At 36.8% G+C, this 26,401-nt stretch overlaps 3 protein-coding genes across 3 annotated transcripts; 2 read left to right on the top strand and 1 right to left on the bottom strand.

Moving 5' to 3' along the window:
* The first annotated feature begins 3,810 nt into the window (after positions 1-3,810).
* LOC121746671 (protein phosphatase 2C 50-like) lies at positions 3,811-7,052 on the top strand. Its single transcript, XM_042140587.1, has 5 exons — positions 3,811-4,159; positions 4,727-5,610; positions 5,696-6,040; positions 6,143-6,248; positions 6,511-7,052. The coding sequence occupies exons 2-5, from the start codon at positions 4,813-4,815 to the stop codon at positions 6,843-6,845; spliced, it is 1,584 nt and encodes a 527-aa protein (XP_041996521.1). The 5' UTR covers positions 3,811-4,159; positions 4,727-4,812; the 3' UTR covers positions 6,846-7,052.
* A 210-nt stretch (positions 7,053-7,262) lies between these two features.
* Positions 7,263-10,971, bottom strand: LOC121747033 (mitogen-activated protein kinase kinase 2-like). The gene is made up of 8 exons (XM_042141013.1): positions 10,685-10,971; positions 10,513-10,597; positions 10,014-10,148; positions 8,904-9,128; positions 8,638-8,820; positions 8,210-8,430; positions 7,690-7,735; positions 7,263-7,610 (listed from the first exon to the last, which is right to left on the bottom strand). The coding sequence occupies exons 1-8, from the start codon at positions 10,753-10,755 to the stop codon at positions 7,521-7,523; spliced, it is 1,056 nt and encodes a 351-aa protein (XP_041996947.1). The 5' UTR covers positions 10,756-10,971; the 3' UTR covers positions 7,263-7,520.
* Positions 10,972-22,466: 11,495 nt separating this feature from the next.
* On the top strand, positions 22,467-22,898 carry LOC121749279 (protein RETICULATA-RELATED 3, chloroplastic-like). The gene has a single exon (XM_042143866.1). The coding sequence runs from the start codon at positions 22,467-22,469 to the stop codon at positions 22,896-22,898; it is 432 nt and encodes a 143-aa protein (XP_041999800.1).
* The last annotated feature ends 3,503 nt before the right edge of the window (positions 22,899-26,401 follow it).

Here is a 26,401-nt window from a genome sequence, read left to right as displayed (position 1 = left end):
TCACGTTGAGTTCTTGTGATAACCTTCAAATGGTTTTACATAATAACCTTTTTACAATAAATTAATAGTTAAAGATAGTGCATAAATAATTTTACATAACAACATTTTTCCACCAATATTATAGAGATTATAATTGTGTTTTTAATTTTCAGTTTAAAAACATTTTCACTTCATGATAATACAAATTTATTTTAAAATTAACATCAAATCTTAAAATTATGCAGCATCTTCAATAAATAAAATTACTACAATTTATATATGTATATAAATTGGAAAGAGATCATTCCATCCTATTGAAAGAGACACTAATATATCATAAATAAATTATGATTGTAAGTACTAATAAGTATGTACGTCTAGTGAATATAATCAATATATTTATATTTTATACTACTATTTTTTTCCAAAATTGAAAGGTATTGAGTATTTAATAATTTGTTAAGGTAGGATACGGCTTATTTTAATTTATAACTTTAATATGACCAAGTTTTGTTTCAAAATTTTTTTGATCACACCATTTTTCATTATTTAAAATTTGATTTTTCTCTTTTCAAAAGAGTGGTTTTTTTTTAAAGCTAAGGAATGGTAACGAATATTATATGACAATAATCATGCAAACAGATTAAACAAGATTATGAGATTAATAGTATACGTTATCTTTCAGGAAGATAATAAATGCCTATTAATCCTTTTTGTAATCCCCATACAGGATTATTTTATCAAACTCTAATCAATAGACTATTCGTAATACAGCTTTGACCTAAGAAACGTATAAAATAAAATTAATCAATAGTTATGTCTGAAATAAAGATCTTATATCTTTGGAAGCGACAACGCAAACAATTACGCCACGTGTTAGTCTGTCATGCATGCCACGTGTTGAAATGTAGATCACCAAATTTATGTACATAATAAATGCCCGACAAATTAACCTCATTCGGCATAGCTTTTTTTACATTAAATTGGTGTGTAAATCGAGCATTATTAATTTTGTATTTGGTTGGTATTAATCAGGTAAATATCTATCTTCAATTGCTTGTTAAGGTCATCTAACCAAATTGTGACATTACTTGATATCTAATTTAGTTTGATTGTCCCTAAATCTTAAATTAATTAGAGTGCATAAATAAAATTATCAATATAAACATGCACATGCGTTGCTGTATTTCTTCAGCATTGAATCTTTAGCATAAATTTAGTGTTTTATATGGATTGAAAGCTTTTCTTGAGATAGAGAGAGATGAAGGTTAGTTGAGGGGACAATTCAGATATTTTCTTTCCCATTATATAAGCTAAATAAATATTCTATTTTTACTAGGAGTAGTATGCTTTTCTAGAAATGATATTTTAGCAGATTTATGAACCTTACTACTAGATGAAAATTTATATAACCTCAACCTCAAGCTAGCATTATGATATATACATGAATTGAGATGTATATAAAAAAAATTCAAGTGGCACTCAGAATTTAATGTGGCATGATATATGTATATTTCCAAAATCAAATTCAATGTGTCCTGTGAATCTTATCGATCTTGAAAGTTATGTTTTATGATATTATATTCTGAGGACTAAAGGCCATTTGTGGTCCTAAATATATGATGATTTTACAATTTTTGTCCAAAACATTATCTATTGAATTATTGCATCCTGAACAAATGAAAACAGTCCGGATTTAATCCATTTTAGATGGAGCCGTCAAATTTTTTACGGTCAAAGACAATTAAGTGAATTCTGACTGGATTAACAACTTTCAATTAGAATATGAAATAGGATACCCCTCAATTTTCTTTTAATACTATAACCTAACATTTGTTATTGTTCTGTTATAAAAAGACTAAAGGTCATTTGTGGTCCTAAATATTCTAATTAAAAGTTATTAATCCAGTCAAAATTCACTTAATTGTCATTGACCGTTAAAATTTTGACGGCTCCATCCAAAATGGACTAAATCCGGTCTGTTTTCATTTATTCAGGATGCAATAATTCAAAAGATAATATTTTAGATCAAAATCGTAAAATCGTCATATGTTTAGGACCACAAATGACCTTTAGTCTATTTGGAGCATGTGAAAATCTTGTATAAGTAGCTATTTATTGAAATTTAAGAGTGTGATAACTGATATACTATTATTGATAAAAAAGGTAAAACTTTGTGTTGTACTATATGAGATTTTCCCAAAATTCAAAATGCAAACAAGTTTTAATTATAGAGTAATTTATTCTAATATAAATAGTGTAATATCTAATCTTAATGGGCATATTTGTTTTGAAAACTCAGTTTATTTCATTATTTCATGAACGAAATTAATCAGTTATCCCATAATGGCATAAACGAATTTTTAATTCTCATATTTTGTGCCCCTCTATCTTTCTTTTAATATTAATTTTTTTCCCGAAACCAACCACAATTGATAGCCATAGGAAAACGTTATATTTCCATATTTTTTTAACACCACTACCATTTATCATTCTCAAAAAAACTTGTTCTGTTTTTTTAACCATATGTTTATCATAAATCTAAATTCACATTTATTTTTGAACAAAAAAGTCACCCCTTTGGAAGAAAAAATCAACACGCTTTAGAGTGATGGTAAATAATCAAATTTTGTATAACCAAAATAAGATTATATTAATAATTTGATATATTAATTATATATTAAAATAATAGAGGTAGTAAGTGGACAAGTTACAAAGACTTATTAAGCCTTTAACCTCATTTTTTATTTTTATATTTAAATTTCTTTTCTATTGTTTTTAAAATTTGAATTAAAGTATGCATTAATTACATTTATGATTCCAAAAAATAAAAAAATTATACACAAATAATAAATATATGACCACAATATTATGCACTTTACATATATTATATGTGCATCCATATATTTTAATTAAATGCATAAATAAATTTATTTATTTTCAAATAAATTAGTTTTTGGTTATACAAAATTTAGTTACATAGATTTGTTGTACGCTTTAATACACTTTATATTAAACTCAAACGTGAAAAGGAACACATTTTCCACTTCGAATTAGTATTACTCCCTCCGTCCCACATAATTTGACTCAGTTTTCCATTTTAGGCCGTCCCACTTAATTTGACTGATTTCACTTTTACCATTTTTGGTAGTGGACCCCACATTCCACTAACTCATTCCTACTCACATTTAATTATAAAACTCCCCGCCCACAAAGGGCGGTTTTATTAAAAAAAACATTTAATTATAAAACTAATATATAAATGTAGGACCCACATTCCACTAACTTTTTCAACTCATTTTTCATTACATTTCTTAAAACCCGTGTCCGGTCAAAGTGTCCCAAATTATGTGGGACGGAGGGAGTACTTCCCAAGAATATATTGAAGAAAATCGTAAAATAACAAAAAGTGATGGTCGGTGCGTGGAAGCATCTGATTGGCAGACAATCCACAGATTTCAAAGGGTAAACTATTGAGAAGAATAACAATAAAAAAAGATGGAAATTAGTTGAACCGAAAGGAAGCATTGAACGTATGATGGTTGGACACATCACACATGTCCCCTATAGGTGGACCCCACTCTACAATTGTGAATACCTTTTCACTGACAACATGGGATCAAATTTGGGAGTTCCACCTTGGATTCGACACATAATTCTGATTTCTCTCTCTACGACTATTTTTAATTATTGTTTTATTAATTGTTTATCAAGAATTAAGGGTAAAAGAAGCTTTTTGTACGCATGAGTTGTCACTGCTGATTTGATTTGAGACGGTAAGCAACTACCTTCCTTGTATGATTGACTAATTGTTTATTTATTCCATATCAATATAGTCTTTCTTTACCATCTTTTCTCGGGACACGTAATCTCTCCCCCTCTCATCTTTTCTTCTCTGTGTGTGTGTTTTTTTGGAAGAGATGATGCATGTGATGCTTTTAAGGGACTGACTTTTCTGAGGGGGAATGTGATAGGTGGCATTTCAGAAATTTTGACTGTGGACTTGTGTCTCTGGGGTGACATCTGGTGATCAAAGCTTTGATTTTTAACACTTGGAGACCCTAAAGATTGCATTTTTATGGGATTTTCCCTCTTTTTAGTATTTCAAAATTCATTCTTGCAACACGGAACAAACAGATCTACATTTATTTTTCAAGGGTGCCTTCTTCAGCCTTGTAAGGTATGGATGTGTTCAAGAATTTGTGTGTGTGTGTGTGTGAGAGAGAGAGAGAGTGATTTTAATGCAATCTTATTCTGTTTTGGTGTGGAGAATCAGAACCTCATGTGTAAAGTCAACTGATTATGTCATCTCTTGAGTTTATATGGTTGAAATTGTTGTAGATAAAGAGGAATATAAGAATAGAGATGAGTAAGATGCCTAGTGGTTGCTGACAATTGTATTTTGGCACATTGATTCCCATTTTAATTCTGATGCATGTTCCATTATTGCTTGCATATAATTGATTTCTGCATTATGAACTATGGCAACTTGGAAAAATCTCTCTTTCTTCAAAATCTCCCTTTTGATTTGGATTTAACTTCATTATGGTTTATGGATGCTGAGACTCTCTAGATATTTTTCTGCATTATATGAGTTGCAAAATCTCTGCTTTTCTGATTTCTATTCAAAAGGTAATTTTGATTGGATTTAGTTTCATTGTGGATGTTGATTCTCTGCAAAATTTTCTGCATTATATGAGTTGTGGAAATCTCTACTTTCTGATTTCAAAATCCTTATTTTGATTAGGGTTTAGCTTCATCACGGATGTTGAGATACAGTAGAGAGCGTTGTTGAACAGTGGTATTCAAATTTAGCTAATTGTCCAAGAATTGATGGATGAGATTTCTCACCTCATTGCCCTTCCACTTAATCGGATAGGTGAAGAATCGTTGTTTGCAACGTGCGTCGACATTGCTGGGATTAACCTGATAGAAAACACTTCGAAAAATCTGTTTCTTGAATCACCCATGACCAAGCTGCCTTCCATCTCTCTCACCTCCGAGAATAGGCATTCTCGATGTATTGTTCCACACAATGGAGTTCTGGTTAGGGTAGACTCGAACTTGGATAAATCCAAGGATGGTAAAGATCAGGATAGTAGGAGTAGGCAGAGCATGATTTTTAGCAGCACCATTAACCATGGGCTCAAGGAAGATAATGATCCAATGGGCCATCCGTTTCTCAATTCTCAACGTGTGACTGATTGCCCTAATGGCATTTGCAATGAGGATTGCATAGATAGGAAGATCAATACGTCTCAGAGCATCAAGAGATCGGAGTCGTGGGTAGCAACTGTAGCGTCTGAGATAGTTGATGATCTAATTTCTTTGGAGGAGACCGGTGAGGCTGTCGGGATTAGAGAACCTAAAAGGACCTACTCAACTTCACTCATTGAGGTTACTGGAAAATTGAAGATAAATAAGCCAAATGTTGCTTTCAATTTACCACCTCTTTGGGGCCTAACATCTATTTGTGGGAGAAGGGCAGAAATGGAAGATGCAGCCGTAGCATTACCGCGATTCCTAAACATTCCTTCTCAGATGTTGAGCGACGCCCCACTTTTTAGCTCCATACATAAAGACCTAGCTGGCCATGTATATGGAGTCTATGATGGCCATGGAGGTTGCCAGGTAAAGATTCAAAATGATGTCTGTTTCGGATTTCCCATTTATTAGTTTAGCATGTCATGTAACCATAGAACTTTTTGGTGTATAGGTAGCTAACTACTGCAGAGAGCATATGCCTCTAGCGTTAGCCGATGAGATTGGTGCGGCTAAGGAAAATTTGAAGGTTGAAAATGGTGAGCATAACTTGAAGGAGAAATGGCTCAAGATCTTTCAGAAGTGCTTTCATAGATTGGACAATGAAGTCGGAGGGTTCCCCAGAACTGACGGTGACATTGCTTCTGACCTTCATGAGCCTTTCGCCCCAGAATCCGTTGGGTCCACTGCTGCTGTTGCTATTGTTTGTTCCACGCATATCATTGTTGCAAACTGTGGTGATTCGAGGGCAGTGTTGAACCGCGGGAAGGTGCCCATGCCATTATCCATAGATCATAAGGTAGCTCTTGATTTGTTGGACTAAATATTATCTTGCAGATATTCATGCATTGTCAGAAAGACCATGATTGATCTAATGTGATGCTCTGATTCTGGTTTTCAGCCAAATAGAGAAGACGAGTGCTCAAGGATAGAAGCTGCCGGAGGCAAGGTCATCAATTGGGATGGATATCGCGTTTCAGGTGTCCTTGCAGTGTCGAGATCCATTGGTATGCCAATCTTCAACTTTTCCTAAACTCTATCATGTGATCCAATATAACAACTGATGTAAGGCTTGAAGCTCAGTTGGGATGGTTAACAATGTTAGGTTGATCATCTTAGTTACATTGCAATTCTTTAAACAAATCATATTTGTCTGTTCCGTATGTTCTTATGATTTGTTTAAAGATCCCTTTCTTATTAGCTAATTAACTCATCAAATGTATAAGTCTGTTCAACTCTATTAACATTGCAGCATCTCCTCGTGTGTAGGTGATCGATACCTGAGGCCATATGTGATTGCCGATCCAGAAGTAATGTTTGTTCCTCGCACAAAAGAGGACGAGTGCCTTATCATAGCTAGTGATGGTTTGTGGGATGTGATGACGAATGAGGAGGCATGTGATCTGGCCCGAAAGAGGATACTGGTCTGGCACAAGAGAAACGGAATGACACTCACCAACGAGCGAGGTACAGGGAGCGACCCTGCTGCACAAGAGGCAGCAGAGTACCTCTCGAAGCTTGCTTTCAAAAGGGGAGGTGCAGACAACATCTCTGTGATAGTGGTGGATTTGAAAGCTCAAAGGAAGTTCAAAAAGAAAACGTGACTCATGGAACTCATCGTCCCGTCTAGTGAACCACTGAAATTTTTGCTTCGCTGGAAGTTTGCGCATTGAGTAGTCGACAAATTCCTGCAATGTAGTAGTAGGCTCTCTAGAAAAGCATTTTAAGATGTTATGTTTAACCAAGGAAGCATGCTGTTGTACATATAAACCATTATACTCTGCTAAAGCAATTGTGACTCTTTTTCATTCTGTTGATTGTTAGTTGTTCCAAATGGAGATAAACACTAATACTACTAACTAAATTCTTGATGAATTACAAATTTGGCTGAATCTTCATTAAAGTTGGATTAGGGTTGAATTCCTAATATAAATAGCCATCTAAACCTGTTCACATAATGCCAAACTGGGTAAATAATTTGTCTTTTTTGTAGCAAAGTCAAGATGGGATTGCCTTCGAACTGAAAATCACAAAATGGGGTTCATTTATATAAAGGTTACAACTTACAACATACTCGCACATAAAACAGCGTCAACCTACCCCCTTGAGAGCACATGAAATTTCACTAACATACAAAATTACAAGACTGGTGAACTCTTTCTTAGTAACGATGCACAAATAGTGATTTCAGAAGCAGTCCTGAAATGGGAGTGCCTCATCTGGCCTTCCCAGCTGCTGGCCATAATGTGCAGTAATGCTGCTATACACTGAACCTTGAATTAAAGTGTGGCCAGTGAAGGTCCTGCACTGGTGAAGTACGCCGCAAGATTAACATCATGATTGTCGTACTTAGTGATGAAAGGGTGTGCCTGAGTTTCAGAAAACACAATCAGTTAGTTATCAGGAGGTCCATAAACTGAGTTTAACCAAGAGGGTGATGAGATATACCATGAGTTCGTTCGCTGATAGCCTATCTTCAGGATCCTTTTGCACACTGAGAATCCAAGTTTTATACAAGATCAGTTAGGAGGGCTAAGTTACTATAGAAGTATGTAAGCAGGTACTGGATGATGATAATTCAAGAATTCAATAAATGAGTAAGAGAATGTTGAAATAAAAAGTTAAATTAATTTCTACAGAAGCATGGAATCACACTTAATGAGAAATTCGAGCAAGTGAAGGACCAGACAAGTTTCCAGAATGTATGTCCTTAACATCAAAGTAAGAGAATGATTTTATATAGGGAAATACTATTGATAGTTTTCCAAACATCTGATTCACATAAAGCTTTCACAATTATTTTTGCATTATATCATCTGAAAACATCAAATTTTGACTTTACTTGACAGTGAAATGTGACTCCAACGAGTGAAGTGAAATTATAAATCACCATGGTATTAAAACCATTTTTAGTACACTTCAAGTCTGGGGGAAATTTTAGCAACAAGTATTAGATTCAGTGTATTACCATGCAGAAATAAATGAACAGAACTCCGGAGAAAATAGATCTGGAGATGGACGAGGCACAGGCTTATCGACAATGGTTTCCATTAGCTCGTAGACATTGATCCATCCCTCTGCCTGAGGTGCGGAATATGGAAATTCTCCTGTTGCACACTCGAGGAGAACCAAACCCAGGCTCCAGATGTCACTTTTATAGCTATAAGTATCTCCGATGATTCTCTCTGGCTAAGCACACAGAACAAAAATAGAGAGTTCAGAACAAAATTTGGTTATGCATTGAAAATACAACATAAGAGTGATAAGAGCACACATTCGGAGATGGTGAGTAAATTTGTTAGCACGTTTATATTTATAATCACAGGAAAGATATTAGCATGAAAGACAATGATGTTGGTGGATATTGTTAATTAATGTAAAGGGAAGAGTACTCACAGACATGTAGTTGTAAGTACCAACGAAAGTATTAGCTTGACCCAACGTGTTGGCAAGTATTGTACTGACTCCAAAGTCGGTGATCTTGCAATCACCTCTGTGGTTTATCAGCAAATTTGAAGGTTTCAAGTCCCTGTGGATGATATGTATTTCGTGATGAAGATACCAGAGACCTTTGAGTACCTATAATGGCATGACGGGGAGTTTAATATAACAAGTATTAGAAATAGAGAACACAGTGTGTGTACACGTGCAATAGCGAGTACCTGTTTGCAAATTGCAGCCAGATAAGGCTCTGGGATTTTACTGACTTTCTTAAGGAAATCTGCAAGAGACCCTCCATCCATATACTCCAAGATGATGGAGATTGCACCATTATCATAAAATGATTGATAGCAAATCACGACATATGGGCATTGAGATGACTGATTAATTTTGAGCTCTTGAGCAATGTGCTTGCGAGCAGACTCCTCGATATTCATTTGAATAACCTGATGTCATTCAAGAAATTAAGAAGATTGATGCCAGTGGTTGTCATGCATCTCTGTCACATATTATTTGCAAACTTAGTCAAAGGAAAACGAAGTCTGTTGTTTAGTAAAATTACATTCCCAAAAATAAGCTTTTTTTTCTCTTGGTGATAAATTCTTCATAACTCAAGGACATGACCTATATAGTCAGCGTAACAAAAACTTAAGGTGACAACATTAATACAATAGATATAAACTTATACGTGTGTGTTTTCTTGAAGTAAGTTTATCACATCTAGAAATTGAAAGAAATGAGACAGCAGTTCGAAGCTACAGATGTAGAGAGGCCTCAAATTGGATAATGTAGAGAACAAAACAATACTTTCAGTATGGAGTATCAATTTATAAAATACATTGATTCCACATTTTAAAAGTAAATAAACTTTCCACACTATCAATTCACAACACCATCCACGGATTCATTTGAAAGCTCTTGGAAAGGGGATTGAATTTGCATCCATCCAGTTATTCCAGTACACCTTGGCCAGCAAATTACTTCAACAAGGTTTGGTTCTCTTGAATTATAGTGAGGTGCAAATTACTTCAGAAGAACTTATGATAACCTTGATGCACATGTGTTGCATTGACATATTCCAGTATTCCACCATAAACTATGATTATGTCTTAGAGATTTAGGTTAGAGTTGGAAACAAGTAGACACACAACAATGCTTTCAGATAGGTAAGTATCAAATTCAAATTCGATAACTTATGATAGGCTAGTATCTATAAGGTTACTTTCAAATGCCTTCTCTGTAACTGTCAATCAAACAAGAACAACATAAAACTTAACATATCACTTTGCATATATTATGGAGTATGACAAAAATTTGAAGTCCTTCAATACCTTAAGCGCAAAAAACTGTGCCGTCCATTTGTGTTGCACCAAACGCACAACGCCCCCATTTCCCTTACCAATGACTTGCACTGCATCAAAGTCGGCTAAGCTCAACTGGTTATCCGTCGGCTGTATCAAGGTTGGCTGAAACGCAAAGTAAGCGCGGAAATTAAGTGCAAGTTTCCATGGATGCAAACCAGTTCATATACTTGTATCAAATCTAGCATTCTCATATCTTGTAAACTAAAAGTTCTCTATCTTCATACTCGAGCTCATCAGAATATGATATCTAAACTCTCTCAAATGGAAGAAGAATCTTCCCTAGTTTAAACCAGCAAGTAAACACAATTCTTTTGCCAAATGCCAAACACACAAAATCGAGGCTCGAAAAGAAAACCCCTCAAATTTTAACCCCTAATATATAGTATCAAAACAAACTCAACCAACAAGGGTAAGGAAACATGACATTGCTGGATACAAGTGAGCAAAATGAAATCGATCCACTTACAACTTCCACTTCACTATTGGAAACAACCCGAACTCCGTCCCTGTTAACCAAGAGATCGCCGTCCTTGAACGTTCCCGACCCAGTCCTGCACAAACTCAACGAAATCCAAATCAATTGAAATGAATAAACGATAGGAAAAAAGAAAATTGAAAGGAAAAGGAAGTACTAATACAGAAATTTAGAGATGTCATCGGGAGGGGGGACGGAGAGCTTGAGGTTAGGTGCCAACGACCCTTTCTTCATTATCTGGTAATCTTTCGCAGGAAGGCGAAAGGTGTGATGCAAAATAAATTGACGAAAATTGAGGTTAGGTAAGTGTATCACTCTCTGCAAGTGAAGTGAATTGTTTAAAGAAAAGTGGATAAAAAGAATGATCAATTGGGGGTAGAGAAAGAGAGAGGAAAGCTCCTCACTTTCAGTTGAAATTGAACACAGACCAGTCTCCACTCCAACATTTTCTACCTACTTTTCTTCTTCTCTTTTAATACACGAGGCCAACTGTAATTTGTTTCCTTCCTTCCATTCGGTTTCTATTTTGGAAATGATTATATGGATGGATTACGATCAACTTTTAGAGTTGATCTCAAAATTAAGCCACAAATCTTTTTTCAACTTTCAAATTCCAGCCTCAACTATTAGCATAAGAGCATCCACAATGGCGGCGAACGGACCGGCTAGCCGATTCCCGGCACTGGCCGGTCCGCTCGCCGAACCATTGCAGCAGGCGAGCGCCAAATCGGCAAGAAAAACGGCGAGCGCCAAATCGGCGAGAAAAACGGCGAGCGCACGCCGATTCCCGGGCGCTCGCCGATCGGCTGGCCGCCATTACAGGCTCCCGATCGACGAGCGATCGGCCAGACGATTTTTTATTTTTTATTTAATTTTCGAAACACTATATATACGCGATTTGCACGTCATTTTCATTCGCACCACTTGTTTTAACGAGTTTTCTCTCTATCTTAATTTCTGTACAAGATCAACAACGCGAAATGAGTAACGCGGGTGGTAGTAGTGGTGGTAGTGGTGGGGATGCTGAGGAGTACGAACGGCAAATGAACGAAGAGTTGGAGGCCTATACGTCCCATGAGATAAACCGGCTGATAGGGTCTTGCAGCCGGAGGTACCTCGACCTCGACCCGTTGTCCACCGCCGAGCAGTGATTTAGCGGGATCACGTAGCTGCACATCAACGGCTATATGAAGACTACTTCTCACCGGAGGCGCGGTTTAACGCCAACCTTTTTAGGCGGCATGTTAGGGATGAGCAGGGCCCTGTTTATGCGTATTGTTGACGCTTTGGAGCGTCGATATATGTATTTCTGCTTCAGGCACGATGCGGCTGGTAGACCGGTCATACACCTATTCAAAAGTGCATTGCGGCAATCAGGCAGTTGGCCTACAGAGGCGCGGCAGACATGTGGGACGAGTACCTCCACATCGGTGAGATGTCTGCCCTTGAATGTATGAAGTATTTCTGTCAGGGCGTGGTTGAAATATTCCGTGAATAGTACCTTCGAAGCCCTACCCCCGAAGACTGTCAGGAGCTGATGCAGATGCACGGGGAGAAGCATGGGTTCCCGGGTATGTTAGGAAGCATGGGTATGCACGGGGAGAAGCATGGGTTCCCGGGTATGGGTTCCCGGGTATGCAGACATGGGTTCCCGGGTATGTTGGAGTGGAAGAACTGCCCCACTGCCTGGAAAGGGTTCTACACGACCGGCTACAAGGGAAAGAATCCCACGATGATCCTTGAGGTCGTAGCTGATTACCGGCTGTAGATTTGGCATGCATATTTTGGGGTAACCGGGTCGAACAACGACCTCAACGTCCTCAACTCGTCGCCTCTTTTCAACGAGCAGTGCCACGGCGTCGGTCCGGCCATCAGTTTTATCGCCAACGGAAACCAGCATGATATGAGCTACTACTTTGCGGATGTGATATACCCTAGGTGGCCCGTCTTTGTGAAGACGATCAGATGCGCATCAGATGAGAGGAAGGCCTACTTTGCGGAACGCCAGGAGTCGGCGCGCAAGGACGTGGAGCACGCATTTGGTGTGCTCCAGTCTCGATAGGCGACAATTAGGGGTCCAACGCGTTTGTGGCACGTCGACTGCATTGCTGATATAATGTACACTCGTATTATCATGCACAACATGATTGTCGAAGATGAAGGTGTACAATTGACTAGTTGGGCCAACGACGATAATGAAGCCGATCCAAGCCACGGCGTGGCCGCCCCCAACGTACGAACTGGGGTACCTCACGATGAAGCCGGCCGCCTCCAAGCACATGCCGACATGCGCCAAGTGGAAGCTCATATTCGACTCCAAAAGGATTTAATTGAAGAGTTGTGGGCGCGGAGGACTGCACAGAGTGAGTTTTTTTTTAATTATGTAATTTTTTTAATGTACCTTTATTTAATTTAAATAAAATTATTACATTTTCTCATATCTGTGTCGTAAGCTGAATTCCGTATTTTGTGTGATTGTTATTTTTATAATTTTGTTTATTGTGGCTAGCCTATGGCTAGCCTATTGCTTGTCTAGTTGCTTGTCCTGATGATGTGGCAGGGGGAGTTTTTAGTGCTGATGATGTGGCAGGAGGAGTTTGTGGCTAGGTTATGGCTGACCTATGGCTAGGCTATTGCCATTGTGGATGCTCTAAGCCACGAGACAGCCAGGCAGCCGGCTATTCAGCCTCAAGTGGGGCGGGTTTTAGGGATGTCGTGAGTTTTCGGGGAGCTGCAATGCAATAAGAATATGTTTGGGCATCATTCTCAGAGCATCCACAATGGCTTTCGCCCAACCATAGCCCAGCCATAGCTCAGCCACAAACTCCTCCTGCCACATCATCAGCACTAAAAATCCTCCTGCCACATCATCAGGACAAGCAAATAGCCTAGCAATAGCCTAGCCACATCACTCCTAATTATATAAAACAAATAATTGACAATCACACAAAATACAGAATTAAATTTACGACACAGATAAGGGAAAATTCAATAATATTATTTAAATTAAAAAAGTACATTAAAAAATACATTAATTTTAAAAAAATACATTATTTAAAAAAAAACCGACCTCCGTTTCACTCCTCGTCTCCGTCGTCCCCGTCGCCACCGTCGCCGCCACCGGTACCCCCCCCCGGTCTTCAAATCGTCACGCATGCATCGGACCCCATCCACCTCCCACGGGTACGGGGGAGTTTGAGACCCGCTCGTCATTGGAGTACCTTCGTTGTTGTTCTCCATTTCACGTTGTTGATCTTGTACATAAATTAAGATAGATAGAGTACTCGTTAAAACAAGTGGTCCGAATGAAAATGACGTGCAAAGCGCGTATATATAGTGTTTCGAAAATTAAAAAAAAAACTCGCTTACCGATCGCTCACCGGTCCTGAGCCTGCAATGGCGGCGAGCGGATCGGCGTGCGCTCGCTGATTTTTTCGCCGAAATGGCACTCGTCGGTTACAATGGTTCGGCGAGCGAACCGGCGAGCGCCGGAGATCGGCTAGCCGGTCCGCTCGCCGCCATTGTGGATGCTCTCAAGGACCTCAACTATCTTTTGCTCATCGACTATCTTTTAGAAAGGTTCATTTCCTTCCATTATTTACTGTCATATCTCTAAATCTTTATTTATTTATCAGTTTTATATATTTGAATTTGATTGAATATAAAATTTATAAGAAATACTCCTTTCATCCCACTTTAGGAGTCTCAGTCACTTTTCTGCACTCGTTTTATAATTTTCTCAACATTATTCTCTCTCTTACTTTATCATTTCTCCACTTTAACCATTTATTAACATTTTTATAAAATGAGTGCAGAAAAGTGACTGGAACTCCTAAAGTGGGACGGATGAAGTATGATTTAAAAAAAATTGTAGTACTACATAATTAAATTTTTGAAAAAGATAATATTACAAGATTAAAAATATTACTACCTCCGTCTCACAATAAGTGTCACATTTTGCCATTTCGGTTCGTCTCACAATAAGAGTCACATTTCACTTTTACCATAAATAGTAAGTAGACCACACATTCTACCAACCAATTCTACTCACATTTTATTTTAAAACTAATATATATAAGTGAGACTCATAATTCACTAACTTATTCAACTCACTTTTCTTTACATTTCTTAAAACCCGTGCTCACACTAATAATTCATTTATTTTATATTTTTATGTAATTATTTATTATAATACATATAATTATCATCTTTTAAATTTTATCTATACTTTACTATTTACTAATATATTATTATTATTATTATTATTATCATTACATTATAAGGTTCAATTTTTTTGATATATTTATTTATTATAGTTTATTATTTATTAAATATGTATTATTATAGTATTATATTTAATTTATGTAGCTTAACTATTGAGATTAAAGTATATTTTTGTTTAAACTAATTAATAATTTGTATTGGTTATAATATTATTCCCCCACTTCATTTTTAGGAATCAATATAAACTTTATTTATTTTATATGTAAAATATTAAATTTTTATCCACACTAACTAACAATTTATATATTTTATTATATTCATTAAATTTTATTGTTTTGTATTTGTATATATACTACTTATTTGTATGATTGAATGTTTTGTGATACATTATTGATCATATTTTATCATTTACTAATTTGGACACTATATTTTGCATTATATATTGAATTATATATATTTGTAACAGTAAAACGGTTCGGCCAGTGACTAAATCGGCTCGACCGGTTGAACCATGAACCAGTAGCTTCACTGGTTCGCTTACCGATCCGGTTTTTAAAACATTTCCCAAAACCATGAAAATAACACTAGCTAATTAAGATTAATTAAGTACCTAACAGTTAATTGAGTCATTTCTATTTTTGGTAAAAAGTAATTCTCTCTGTTACCTTATTCTCTCTTCATCTCTCTTACTTTATTCACCATCCATTTAACACACTATTCTTATATTATATGCTGAAAAAAAATGTCTTTATTAACATGGAACGGATGAAGTACTACTGATTATCTAAAAGTGAGATTTATCTTCCATAAAAAAAATTTATCTCTTTTTTTTAATACTATTCTTAAAGTTGTCCAAGTCCAAATGGACTACAAATGGAAGACGAGTGAAATATAAAGTAGATAAATTATTTTATTATTCAAATAGAAGTTTTAAGAGCTTACAGTCTATCGTAAATGTCACATTTCAATTTTCTTTTAATAAATTTTCTCACATAAATATATAAGAATATATACATAGGGGAACATTATTGTCCTATTGCCTTTATAGTGTTAAGTTTCAACTTAATATTAACCATTAGATTAAGATGTTGGACAGACTAGATACTGAGAAGCGATCATGGTCCGCGTTACATTATTAGTTGGAATTGGTACATTATAGGGGTAGAAATGTAAACAAATCATTAATATCACACGTTTTAAAACTGCAAGTCCGAATTAAGCGCGATTTTTGGGGAAATCGATTGATATTCCCTTCCGCACTATCTCTCTGTCATTCCAAAATCTTCTCCCCCAATTCCACTCTCATTCAAAACCCTAGCCATCGAAAAGTGTCACACCCCAGCCCCTCTAATGTATGTACTTATAATAAACAAATATAATTAGAGTAAATAAATGACATATCGATTACATCACCATCCAAATACTATAGTTACAAAATCCATCATTTGTTATCTTATTTATAAAATATTATAAATCAACACACATAACCATAAACATTAAATATCATAAACAGTTTCAATCCATATACATATGTCTCTCTATTTAATTTATTATTATGTGACAAATCAAGCTTGGTATCTGCCCGAAATTTTCATTATATATGACCCGTAGGTCCCTTTTACTTATTTGACATTTCCACGAAGGCCCCTCTTTGTATTGACCTTTCCACGAAGGTCCATCTTTCCTCTTTTACTTTGACACGTAGGTCTATTATCATTGTATATGACCCGTAGGTCTATTGTCATTGTATATCATATCCAGGGCAAAACCGTCACATATCATCTTTAATCCAATGATGCAGATAATTCTAATGCTATATAAAAATAATATGTCCATTACACCAATCAAATATCCATTTCGTATTCCACCATATGATTCCAATACAATATATAAAATATATCCATTGTACCACTCACATATCCATATTTTATTCCACTAAATACTCCAATTACAACGTAAATATATTCATTGCACCAAGTATATATCTATATCATCACCATCAAACACATATCATATCAGAATCAGAGCATGTAATCTACTTATTCACTTTACTTATACACATAGCAATTAATCACTAAACACATATAAATTAGAAACATGATTTATACATACAAATCTTGATTTATACCTTTCGAACATAAGATCACTATTTTTTTTTCTTATTTCCTTCTCCCTCCTAACATTTCTACATACAAATCTTGATTAATAGCTTTCGAACATAAGATCACTATTTTTTTTTCTTATTTCCTTCTCCCTCCTAACTCTCGATTTTTTCCCTCTTTACTCTCTTGATGCTCTTCTCCTTTCTTTTATTATTCTCCCTCCCATATAAAAAGATTCATCTTCACCTTACCACACACGTCAAATGTATGAGACGGATAAGGCCAGTTCCGCCTATTTCTTTTCTTACATGTGTAATCAAATATATATTTTTATCAAAAACTCAAGCTACATATGTATAAATACTTTAACACAACATTTCTTATACAAACACATATACGTATATATCTACATAGTTTTGTTACTTTCATTAGTTAAATATTTAAATTGGTATATACATTCTTAATATACATACTTAGTTTAATTATACTGAACTATATAATTTTAATATAATACCATTGCTAATAAATATTATATTCAATAGTATTATTTACAAAATAATCTACATAAAATATAAAATGATACCTACTTTGGTCAAGGATGTTACAGAAAGAGACCAAAAAAACAGTTCTCCCCGACGTTTCTCTCCGTGAAAAGCCTTCGACTCTACGTTTCTTAGTCGTTTCAGCCTTCGACTCTACGTTTCTATGTCGTTTCAGCCTTCTTCGTCGTTGTACGGTTGCTTTGGCAGTCCAGATCCGGTGGAAACTGAACCAAAGCCGGTGATTTCGGGTAAGTGATGAAGCTTCAACGTTTTCTGTAAATCAGCTCTTCGTGTTTATTACTGTTAGGTTTTCTCTGTAAATCAACACTTCGTGTTCATTGTTGTTAAGTTTTTTTTCTGTAAATCAACACTTCTATCAATTTACAGTTTTTAGTTTGGTGATGGATTTCAATTTTGGTTTGCTACATTATTTAATTGATGCTCATACATCACAACTCTATATACATTATTCACACAAATTGGTACATTATTTCATTGTTAAATCATTTAGATAGATCAATACATTAACTGATTCTGCTTCTATGTATCATGTTTTGTTACATCATGTAGCTAGATATGTACATCGTGTTCTACTACATTATTTAGCCAAAGATGTACATTAGATGTTGTTGTCATGGGACATTTTTTCGGTACATTATTTTGATAGAAATGCTACAGTATGGAGATCTATTTGTACATTACTTCACTATGATGTTCTATCCATTTCCTAAGGTGCAGAAGTTATACCCATTCTCCAAGGGTTTAGCAGTCCATGGGGCTAAGATATAGTACCAACCCATTAGTACAACGTTCAATAAGGGCAGAGAGTCAGAGTTATTCCCATTATATTCATTATAATTGTAATGTACGACTATAGTTATTTCATGTATATTTCTCTTATTAAGTAATGTACGAGGATAATATTTTAATGTATGCTTTTCTGATTTTGTTTGTGATCAGATGGGACACCATGATTCGAGAAACTCTCCAATGCTGAAAGATATAGAGAATGACAAGGAGATGCATAGGCAAGAGGAAATATTGACATTTTTTAGTTTGTTTTTCAGACGTATTGTTTTTTATACTTGCTTTAAGACATACATTATTTAGCAGTTCAGTATTACATTGTTTTGGAGTTATCCTACTTTATAATTTTATCTCTACTATTATTATGTTATAAATTTACATTACTATATACTTTTGACCCATGGATTGCTAAACCCAAAGGGCATGAATTCAAGTTCCTTTCAACATTATTCTCTTCAATCTGTACATTATTCATTGATCTGAATGTACATTATTAGATACTATTAGTACATTATTTACTGTACATTATTAGACACTATTAGTACATTATTTACTGTACCAAATCATAAACACATTAAAAATGAAATTTAATTCATGCGGTGGCGTTATACCCTAGCCCCATGGATTGCTAAACCCTAGGGGAATGAATCAAACTTCCTACGCTTGGTGATGGTTTCGTTTGTGAGTGGGTACTACAACCTAGCCACATGGATTGCTAAACTCAAAAGACATGAATTCAAGTTCTTTTCAACATTATTGTCTTCAATCTGTACATTATTCACTGATCCGTGCACATTATTAGATATCATTGGTACATTATTTATTGTACCAAATCTTAAATGTTTTAAAAAATAAAGTTTAATTCATGTGGTGGTGCTATAACCTAGCCCCATGGGTTGCTAAACCCAAGGGGAATGATTCAAACTCTCTGCCCTTTGTGATGGTTCCGTTTGTGAGTGGGTGCTACAACCTAGCCACATGGATTGCTAAACCTAAAGAGCATGAATTCAAGTTTCTTTCAACATTATTCTCTTCAATCTGTACATTATTCACTGATCCGTGCACATTATTATATACTATTGGTACATTATTTACTGTACCAAATCTTAAACGCATTAAAAATAAAATTTAATTCGTGTGGTGGTGCTATAACCTAGCCTCATGCGTTGCTAAACCCAAGGGGAATGATTCAAACTCTCTGCACTTGGTGATGGTTTCGTTTGTGAGTGGGTACTACAACCTAGCCCCATGGATTGCTGAACCCAAAGGGTATGAATTCAACTCTCGCCAAACATTAAATAAATACACAGGTACATCATTTAGTATTACACATGTACATTAAAGGCCACTTGGCGTACATTATTTAGTTTTACTTAGCCTGAACATTATTCCCTGAAACACGTACATAATTTAAAAATGAATTTTGATGTATGGGTGATACGCTCGGATTTTGACTGTTTTAAGGCCTTTATTTGGTCCCTTTTTAATGTCAAAATCATAATTCATGTCCATATTTTGCATATTTTCTCTATTTTGGTATTTTGACGTGTTTTGTGAGAAATGTGCATATTTGAACCTAAAAAGACAGCAAAAAGTCGAAGTTGGAAATCTGGAGCATTCGAGACGCCCAGCGGTCCGCTGCAACACGCACAGCGACCGCTGGTGCCCAACTACCGCTGAGCCAGTAGCTGTCCGCTCCTGAGAAAGTTGTGCTGAAACGAAAAACACGCCTAGCGGCTGCTGGGGAGTGCGCAGCGACCGCTTGAAGAGTTTCCGAAGCTACGGGATTATTCACAGCGACCGCTGCAACATAGTGTAGCGACCTCTATCCAAGAGGTAGAGGCTACGGATCAATGTGTAGCGACAGCTGGCCAAGGTGCATCAACCCGCTGTGAAAATGCGGCGCACGAATTTGACCTACTTTCTCCCCAAAATTTACCAAATTTAGCCACCTTTTACCTTATTTCATGCTACACGAAATTTCCTCTATATATATCCCCTCAAACCTCTTCATTAGGATCTTCTTTTTGCCATATAATTCTAGAACATAAATTTGAGAGAGTTCTTCAATGTCCAAGAGGTTGAAGAAGAAATCAAGAGAAGATCAAGGCTACAAGGATTCAACATTTGGGTTTTATTGCTTTAGTTCTTATATTCTTTTTGGTTTCCCTTCATTTTATGTTTTTAGATTATTCAATTATGTGTAACTAAATTCATAGGATTCTAGGGATGTGTTGGTAACGACCTTGGTTATATAATTTCGTTTTCTATTTAATATCCGTTTTATTTTTACTTCGTTTCTTCCCTAAGTTGTTCCATAATACTTCACGTTTGAGTGACACATTCGGTGCTGATTTAATATAACTTGCTACATAATCGTGAGAGGAGGTAGGCGAGTTAGATCCACTTAGTAGACACTACAATTAGCCTCCCTTAAAACGACATTGTTAATTGAGAGGGAAGACTTTATAAGGGTCGTAGGAGCTTTTAGGAGTTACGGATCTAGGATTGACAACCCTAGTGTTAGTAATCTACGCTTGTGCCGTATGGGCAAAACTTATGTGACTCGTTCTATCGAAGTATAAACTGTGCTAGAGTATTGTAGTTGGAATTTGTATAACCATAACTGTGAACGCACATCCCTGGAATTCTCTTATCTCTCATATTTTACCTCTTTAATTATTTGCAATTAGTTGTTTTATTGCTTTCAAACTGTTTTTAGTTTTCAAAATCTCCAAAACTTTCGGTTTTCCAAATAGTGAACGAAGCTTAGTAGAAGGTAGCCAATTTGTGATTGTTTTCCATGTGTTCGATATCCAGTACTGACCTTTAGCTATACTATATATACTTTGTATACTTGCAGATTTATTTAGTGCTAATAAAAAATGCATCAATGGGTTAGTAATATGCCCTAGCCCTATGGATTGCTAAACCCTATGGGAATGGCTCTAACTGCATTCCCGTAGTCAAGGTTTTGTTAGTGAGTCGGTACTATACCCTAGCCCCATGGATTGCTAAACCCCTTGGGGAATGAATTTAACTTCTGTCACACATTAAACTCACTGTAATCTACATTATTCAAAGACGGCATATGCATTATACAATTATAATCGTACATTAATACAATCTACATTATACACTTAATATAATACATTACTTGTCGAAAATTTACAAGCTGTAACTTAAGAAAAAATACACGAAAATCTGTAAATGTCAAATGATTTCATGAAAATAAAACGACAATTGATGCAAAATAAAACTAAATACAAGAATGAACTAATCACAAACAAATACAGAAAATCATAGATGTCAATTACACGGCTAATACAATAACTTTCTATCAAAATTTATCAATAATTCTCGAAATCGATGAACGAATTAATTAAATGACTTTCTTCCATTGTTGAAAAAACCGAAAGGAATCAAGGGACACCGCCAGAATTCGGGTTTAGACGAGAAACTACACCACCTAGCGTGTTCAATGTAGAAAATTGAGTCAGTTATGGGAGAGAAGAAAGAGAAATTATTGTGTAATCATGAACACAAAATCAGAATCAATATATTTGAATTATGCGTGACATTTGAGGGAGAAATTAAAGGAAACTTCCATGACGGACTAAAATATCACTTCCTCAAAAGCCTTTTTTGATTTTTTAAATATTTTAATTAATAATATGTGGCACCATTTTTAGCCACCATATGATCAAATCGTGGGGCTGAGATTTAATTGGAAGAACAAATCATATTTAGAAAAAGGATATGTGTACATAATATATGAATCATTCAAATTTGACATCACGAAGAACAAAGTATTGGTATTTATTTTAAGTAGCCCAAAAATCAAATATCTATCCAATAGTAAGCCCACAAATCATTATCCCTCAGCCCACATCAAACACAAATGGAATATCAACTCCTTTAATAGTTCTTTAAATATTTTTCTGGATTTTATGTTGGAAGCTGGATTTGTGTGTTTGTCTTATTAAGCAGATGTTGATATTAAGATATGTGTGAGAGACACTCTTCTTTCTGCTATTGGTGTTTACAGTTCCCAATATCATTGTTGTAATTCGCAGAATTCTCACCCAAACCTCCATTAGCACAAATTTTCATTTAGATATACATTTATGTTGTGAGCATCCAAATTCTCATCGACATTTAATTATCTCAGTTTCTAGCTGCATTTCCAAATTCATTTCGTCTCAATTATATTTCCCAAACAATCAATCTTCGAGAGAGAAGCATATCTCCGCCGCTTGAGATAGCGGCGATGGCTCAGCTCTGCTGCTCTTCACTTCCCACCCACCGTTGCCTCATCACCACCTCCACGTCTTCACATTCCCTCAATTTCCCCCAATGCACAAAATTCAAATTCTCAAACCCTAATCTCGATTCCAAATTAAGTACACCGCACGCCGCCGGAGGCGGCGGCGGTGCCGGCATTAGCAGCGGAGGAGGAGGAGGTGACAACGGCGGCGGCGAAGGAAACTCTCCTCGCGACAACGGATTGGGACCAATCGGAGCATTTTTAACCGGATGGAGAGAGAGAGTCGTCGCCGATCCACAGTTCCCTTTCAAGGTGCTGATGGAGGAGCTAGTAGGTGTGAGCGCGTGCATTCTCGGCGACATGGCGTCGCGCCCTAATTTCGGCCTGAACGAGCTCGATTTCGTGTTCTCCACCATCGTTGTGGGGTCAACTTGAGGTATCAGGTGCTGACCGCGTTGGAGTTTATACTGGCGAAGAAGCTGCCGATGAATGTGTTCAAGTCGTTGGTGGTGGTGTTGAGGTGCTTCAACAACGTGCTCGGGGGGATGTCGTTCGTGACGGTGGCGAGGTTGATGGGATCGCAGGTTGTGGAGGAAGAGGCCCCGGCAAGGCTGCTTTGGATTAGATTGATTTGCTCTGCTTTGCTTGTATGATCGATCGATGTGGATTAGAGTATCCACTATAAAGGTGGACACTCCAATAGCCCCGCCCTAAAATTTATCCATAGCCCCAAATTTATTGTTCGCAGTCCCAAAATTTTGTTTCCGACACTATGGTGGACACTTCCAATAGCCCCAATCTTTTTTCATTTATGTTAATTCAATTATATTTAAATTTATCGGACTATGCGTAATTAGAAGAAAACGACTATACGTGAAGAAATTAAAATTAAACACTAAATTTTCGTCTTATTAAAGTACAGAAAAAATTATACAACGAAAATTTAATCTAGTGCGAATCACAAATGTGTTCACACTGCGCCGCCTCCCCTACGTGACCAAACTTCTTCAATCAAATAGGCCTGGAGTGTGGTATGTGATGTGGTTCTGCGCATATCAGCGAAACGTTGGATCAAATATTCACTGTCTTGACGAATACGGGCCACCGCGGATATATCTCATCTGCCAAATAGTATCTCATACTGTACTGCGTGTCGTTGGCTACGAAGCTGATTTCTGGACCCTCCCCCTGGCACTCCTCGTTGAAGAGCGGCGATGACTGAAGAACATTGATGTCGTTGTTCGAACCTGCCACACTGAAATACGCATGCCAGATCCGCAAACGGTAGTCAGCAACGGCTTCCAGAATCATCGATGGATGTTTGCTTTTGAATCCAGTTGTGAACTGGCCTTTCCAGGCCACCGGGCAGTTCCTCTACTCCCAATGCATGCAATCGATGCTTCCTAACATTCCTGGGAACCCGTGGATCGAACTGTGCATATCCAACTGTCTCTGACACTCATCAGGTGTTGCCTTTCGTAGGAACTCCCCACCGAAAATTTTCCGGATCCCTTTACTAAACTGCCTAAGGATCGTTAGGCTAGTTGTCTCACCCATCTGTAGGTATTCATCGAACATATCGGCTGGTCCGGCGTAGGCAAGCTGCCGGATTGCTGATGTGCACTTCTGCTGCGTAGACAACCCTATCCGGCCCGCGGCATCACACTGGAGGGTGAAGCATTGGTAACGCTCCGCCAAATTCGTTGCTATATGGTTGAAGAGTCGTTGCGACATTCTGAATCGCCGCCGGAAAATCTCGGGTGGATAACGGGGGTTATCCACAAAGTAATCAACCATTAGACGCTGGTGCGCAACAGCGTGGTCTCGTTGGATGGTCCGCCGATGCGTAATCGCATGAGGGCTAGCGGCCTCCGCCGCCTCCGTCGCGCGCGCCGCTTCCTCCTGGGTGGCCTGGTGTTGCACCTCTTGAATCAGAGAATTCCACTCGTCATTCCACAAATTGTCCATTTCAGTCCACAAATTCTACTGAGAGAAAACTTGAGTGATGAAGAGTTGGAATGATGTGAAAATAATGAATGGGATGAGGTGTATTTATATGTGATAAATTGAATTAAAAAATAATAATAAACCGCCGTCCACCGGCGCGCCTATTCGCCTCTTCCGCCCCGGACCGGCGCGTCCTCGCCCCGATTACGCCTGATGACCGTCCATCCCGGAAAGTTAGGCCGCCTCGGGGCGGACGTCGCATACACTATAATCCGCCCTGCCGTCGCCCCAACCCGTGGCTATAGCCGCGCCGAACCATAGTGGATACCCTTATGATCTGATTTATACAAACAAAGAGAATAAAACTAAAGCATGATTTACAAAAAGAAATAAAAATAATTCAAATAAAAATACTTGCTCCGTTTTCTAAAAGTATGATTTTGAAAATGACATGAGTTTTAATGCAAAATTAGTAAAATAATAGAGAAAGAAAATGCATAAAGTAAGAGGAATGAATAGAAAAAATAATGGAAACATATGACATTTTATGTGGGACGGAGGAAATACGTCGTTTAGAAGGCATATGCATTTAAGTTCAACTACTTTAGAAATTAAAATTTCGAGAAAACTAATGCTATAGCATCTGTAATTTCGTAACAGTATATTTTCTTTTTCTTATAACAACTAAAACAATCGCTATGAAAATATTAATAATAAAATTAATATTGATAAAGCTGTCTATTAGTCACCCACACAAGAAACAATAATCTAGATGATTCTTAAGCTAAATGCAAATATTGGAAACGGGTAAAATATTTTTACATCGAGTCAGTCAATACACTAATTTTACATTTTAGAGTCGATGTAAAAAATTGTAGACTTGCAAAGTAAGACTACATTTCATTAAATTTGTATGCTAAAATATTTTCTCATATTAAAATTGAAATCAAGGTAGCGGCCGCCCAACCATCTCACCCGATTCTAAGAGAATCCGCAGAGGTGCTCGCTGGCAAGGACGGCGTCCGTGCCGCTGGCACTGCTAACCCCTGCTAGCTGCTGTGCTCTTGCCGCTGGCACGACACTGTTTGATGCATCGAGTACGTTCGTGCCGCTGAGCAGCTGACGTGGCGGCGCTTGATTGGCCAACGGCAATGTCGTTGGCAATTTCATTTTTTCTTTTTTTTTAAAAAAATCAGATTTAATTTAAAAAATCGAATTAAATAAAAAATATTTTCCCACTTCCGAATAAATTATATCTTTTTTCTCCCCACTTTTAATTTATTTTTCAATTTTTTCCCCTAAATTCATATTTTCATATATAAATACCCCCACTTTCACACCAAAAATTTCACACCACACTACACAATTCTCATCTAAATTCTCTCATCTTCTCTTATCAATTCTCAATCTTTCACTTTTACTTACAAAAAAAAATGTCCGGCTCCGGCGATCACCCCTCCGACTCCCGCGGTTGAAACCACGAATGGTTTGGCTCACAACCATTTCCTAGTCCAGAAACGCAATTTTCGGCCCCTCCTCAAACCCAAGGTTCTCAAGTTCCGGGTGGCTACCGACCTTACCCGGTGGATGACCAAGATACCCCCGATGGGCGATACGGGTGGGCACCCGAACCCAGATCGAGATTTTAATTATGTAATTTTAAATTTTTAGTATTTTAATTATGTAATTTTTAATTTTTTTGTAATTTGTAATAGTATTCCGGATATTTTAATGCATTTTAATATTGTGGAAATGTTTCTATTTAAATTGAATAATAGAATGGTTGGACCCTTGAGCATGTTCTTGCGGAAGAGCATGAATGTGGGTGTTGTGCTCTTGCCTAAGAGCATGGAGTAAAAAAGTAATAAAAGTGGGTTCGGGTCCACATCCGTGCTCTTTGGCAAGAGCGCGGATGGGAATGCTCTAAATATTTTATTTTTCAATGGATTTTCAAATTTTCTATGCAAATTCACATTTTTATAGTATGCATA

The sequence above is a fragment of the Salvia splendens genome, chromosome 9, assembly GCF_004379255.2.
Source record: "Salvia splendens isolate huo1 chromosome 9, SspV2, whole genome shotgun sequence".
In the NCBI taxonomy this organism is placed as follows: Eukaryota; Viridiplantae; Streptophyta; class Magnoliopsida; order Lamiales; family Lamiaceae; genus Salvia; species Salvia splendens.
This window is presented reverse-complemented; position numbering and strand designations above follow the sequence as displayed.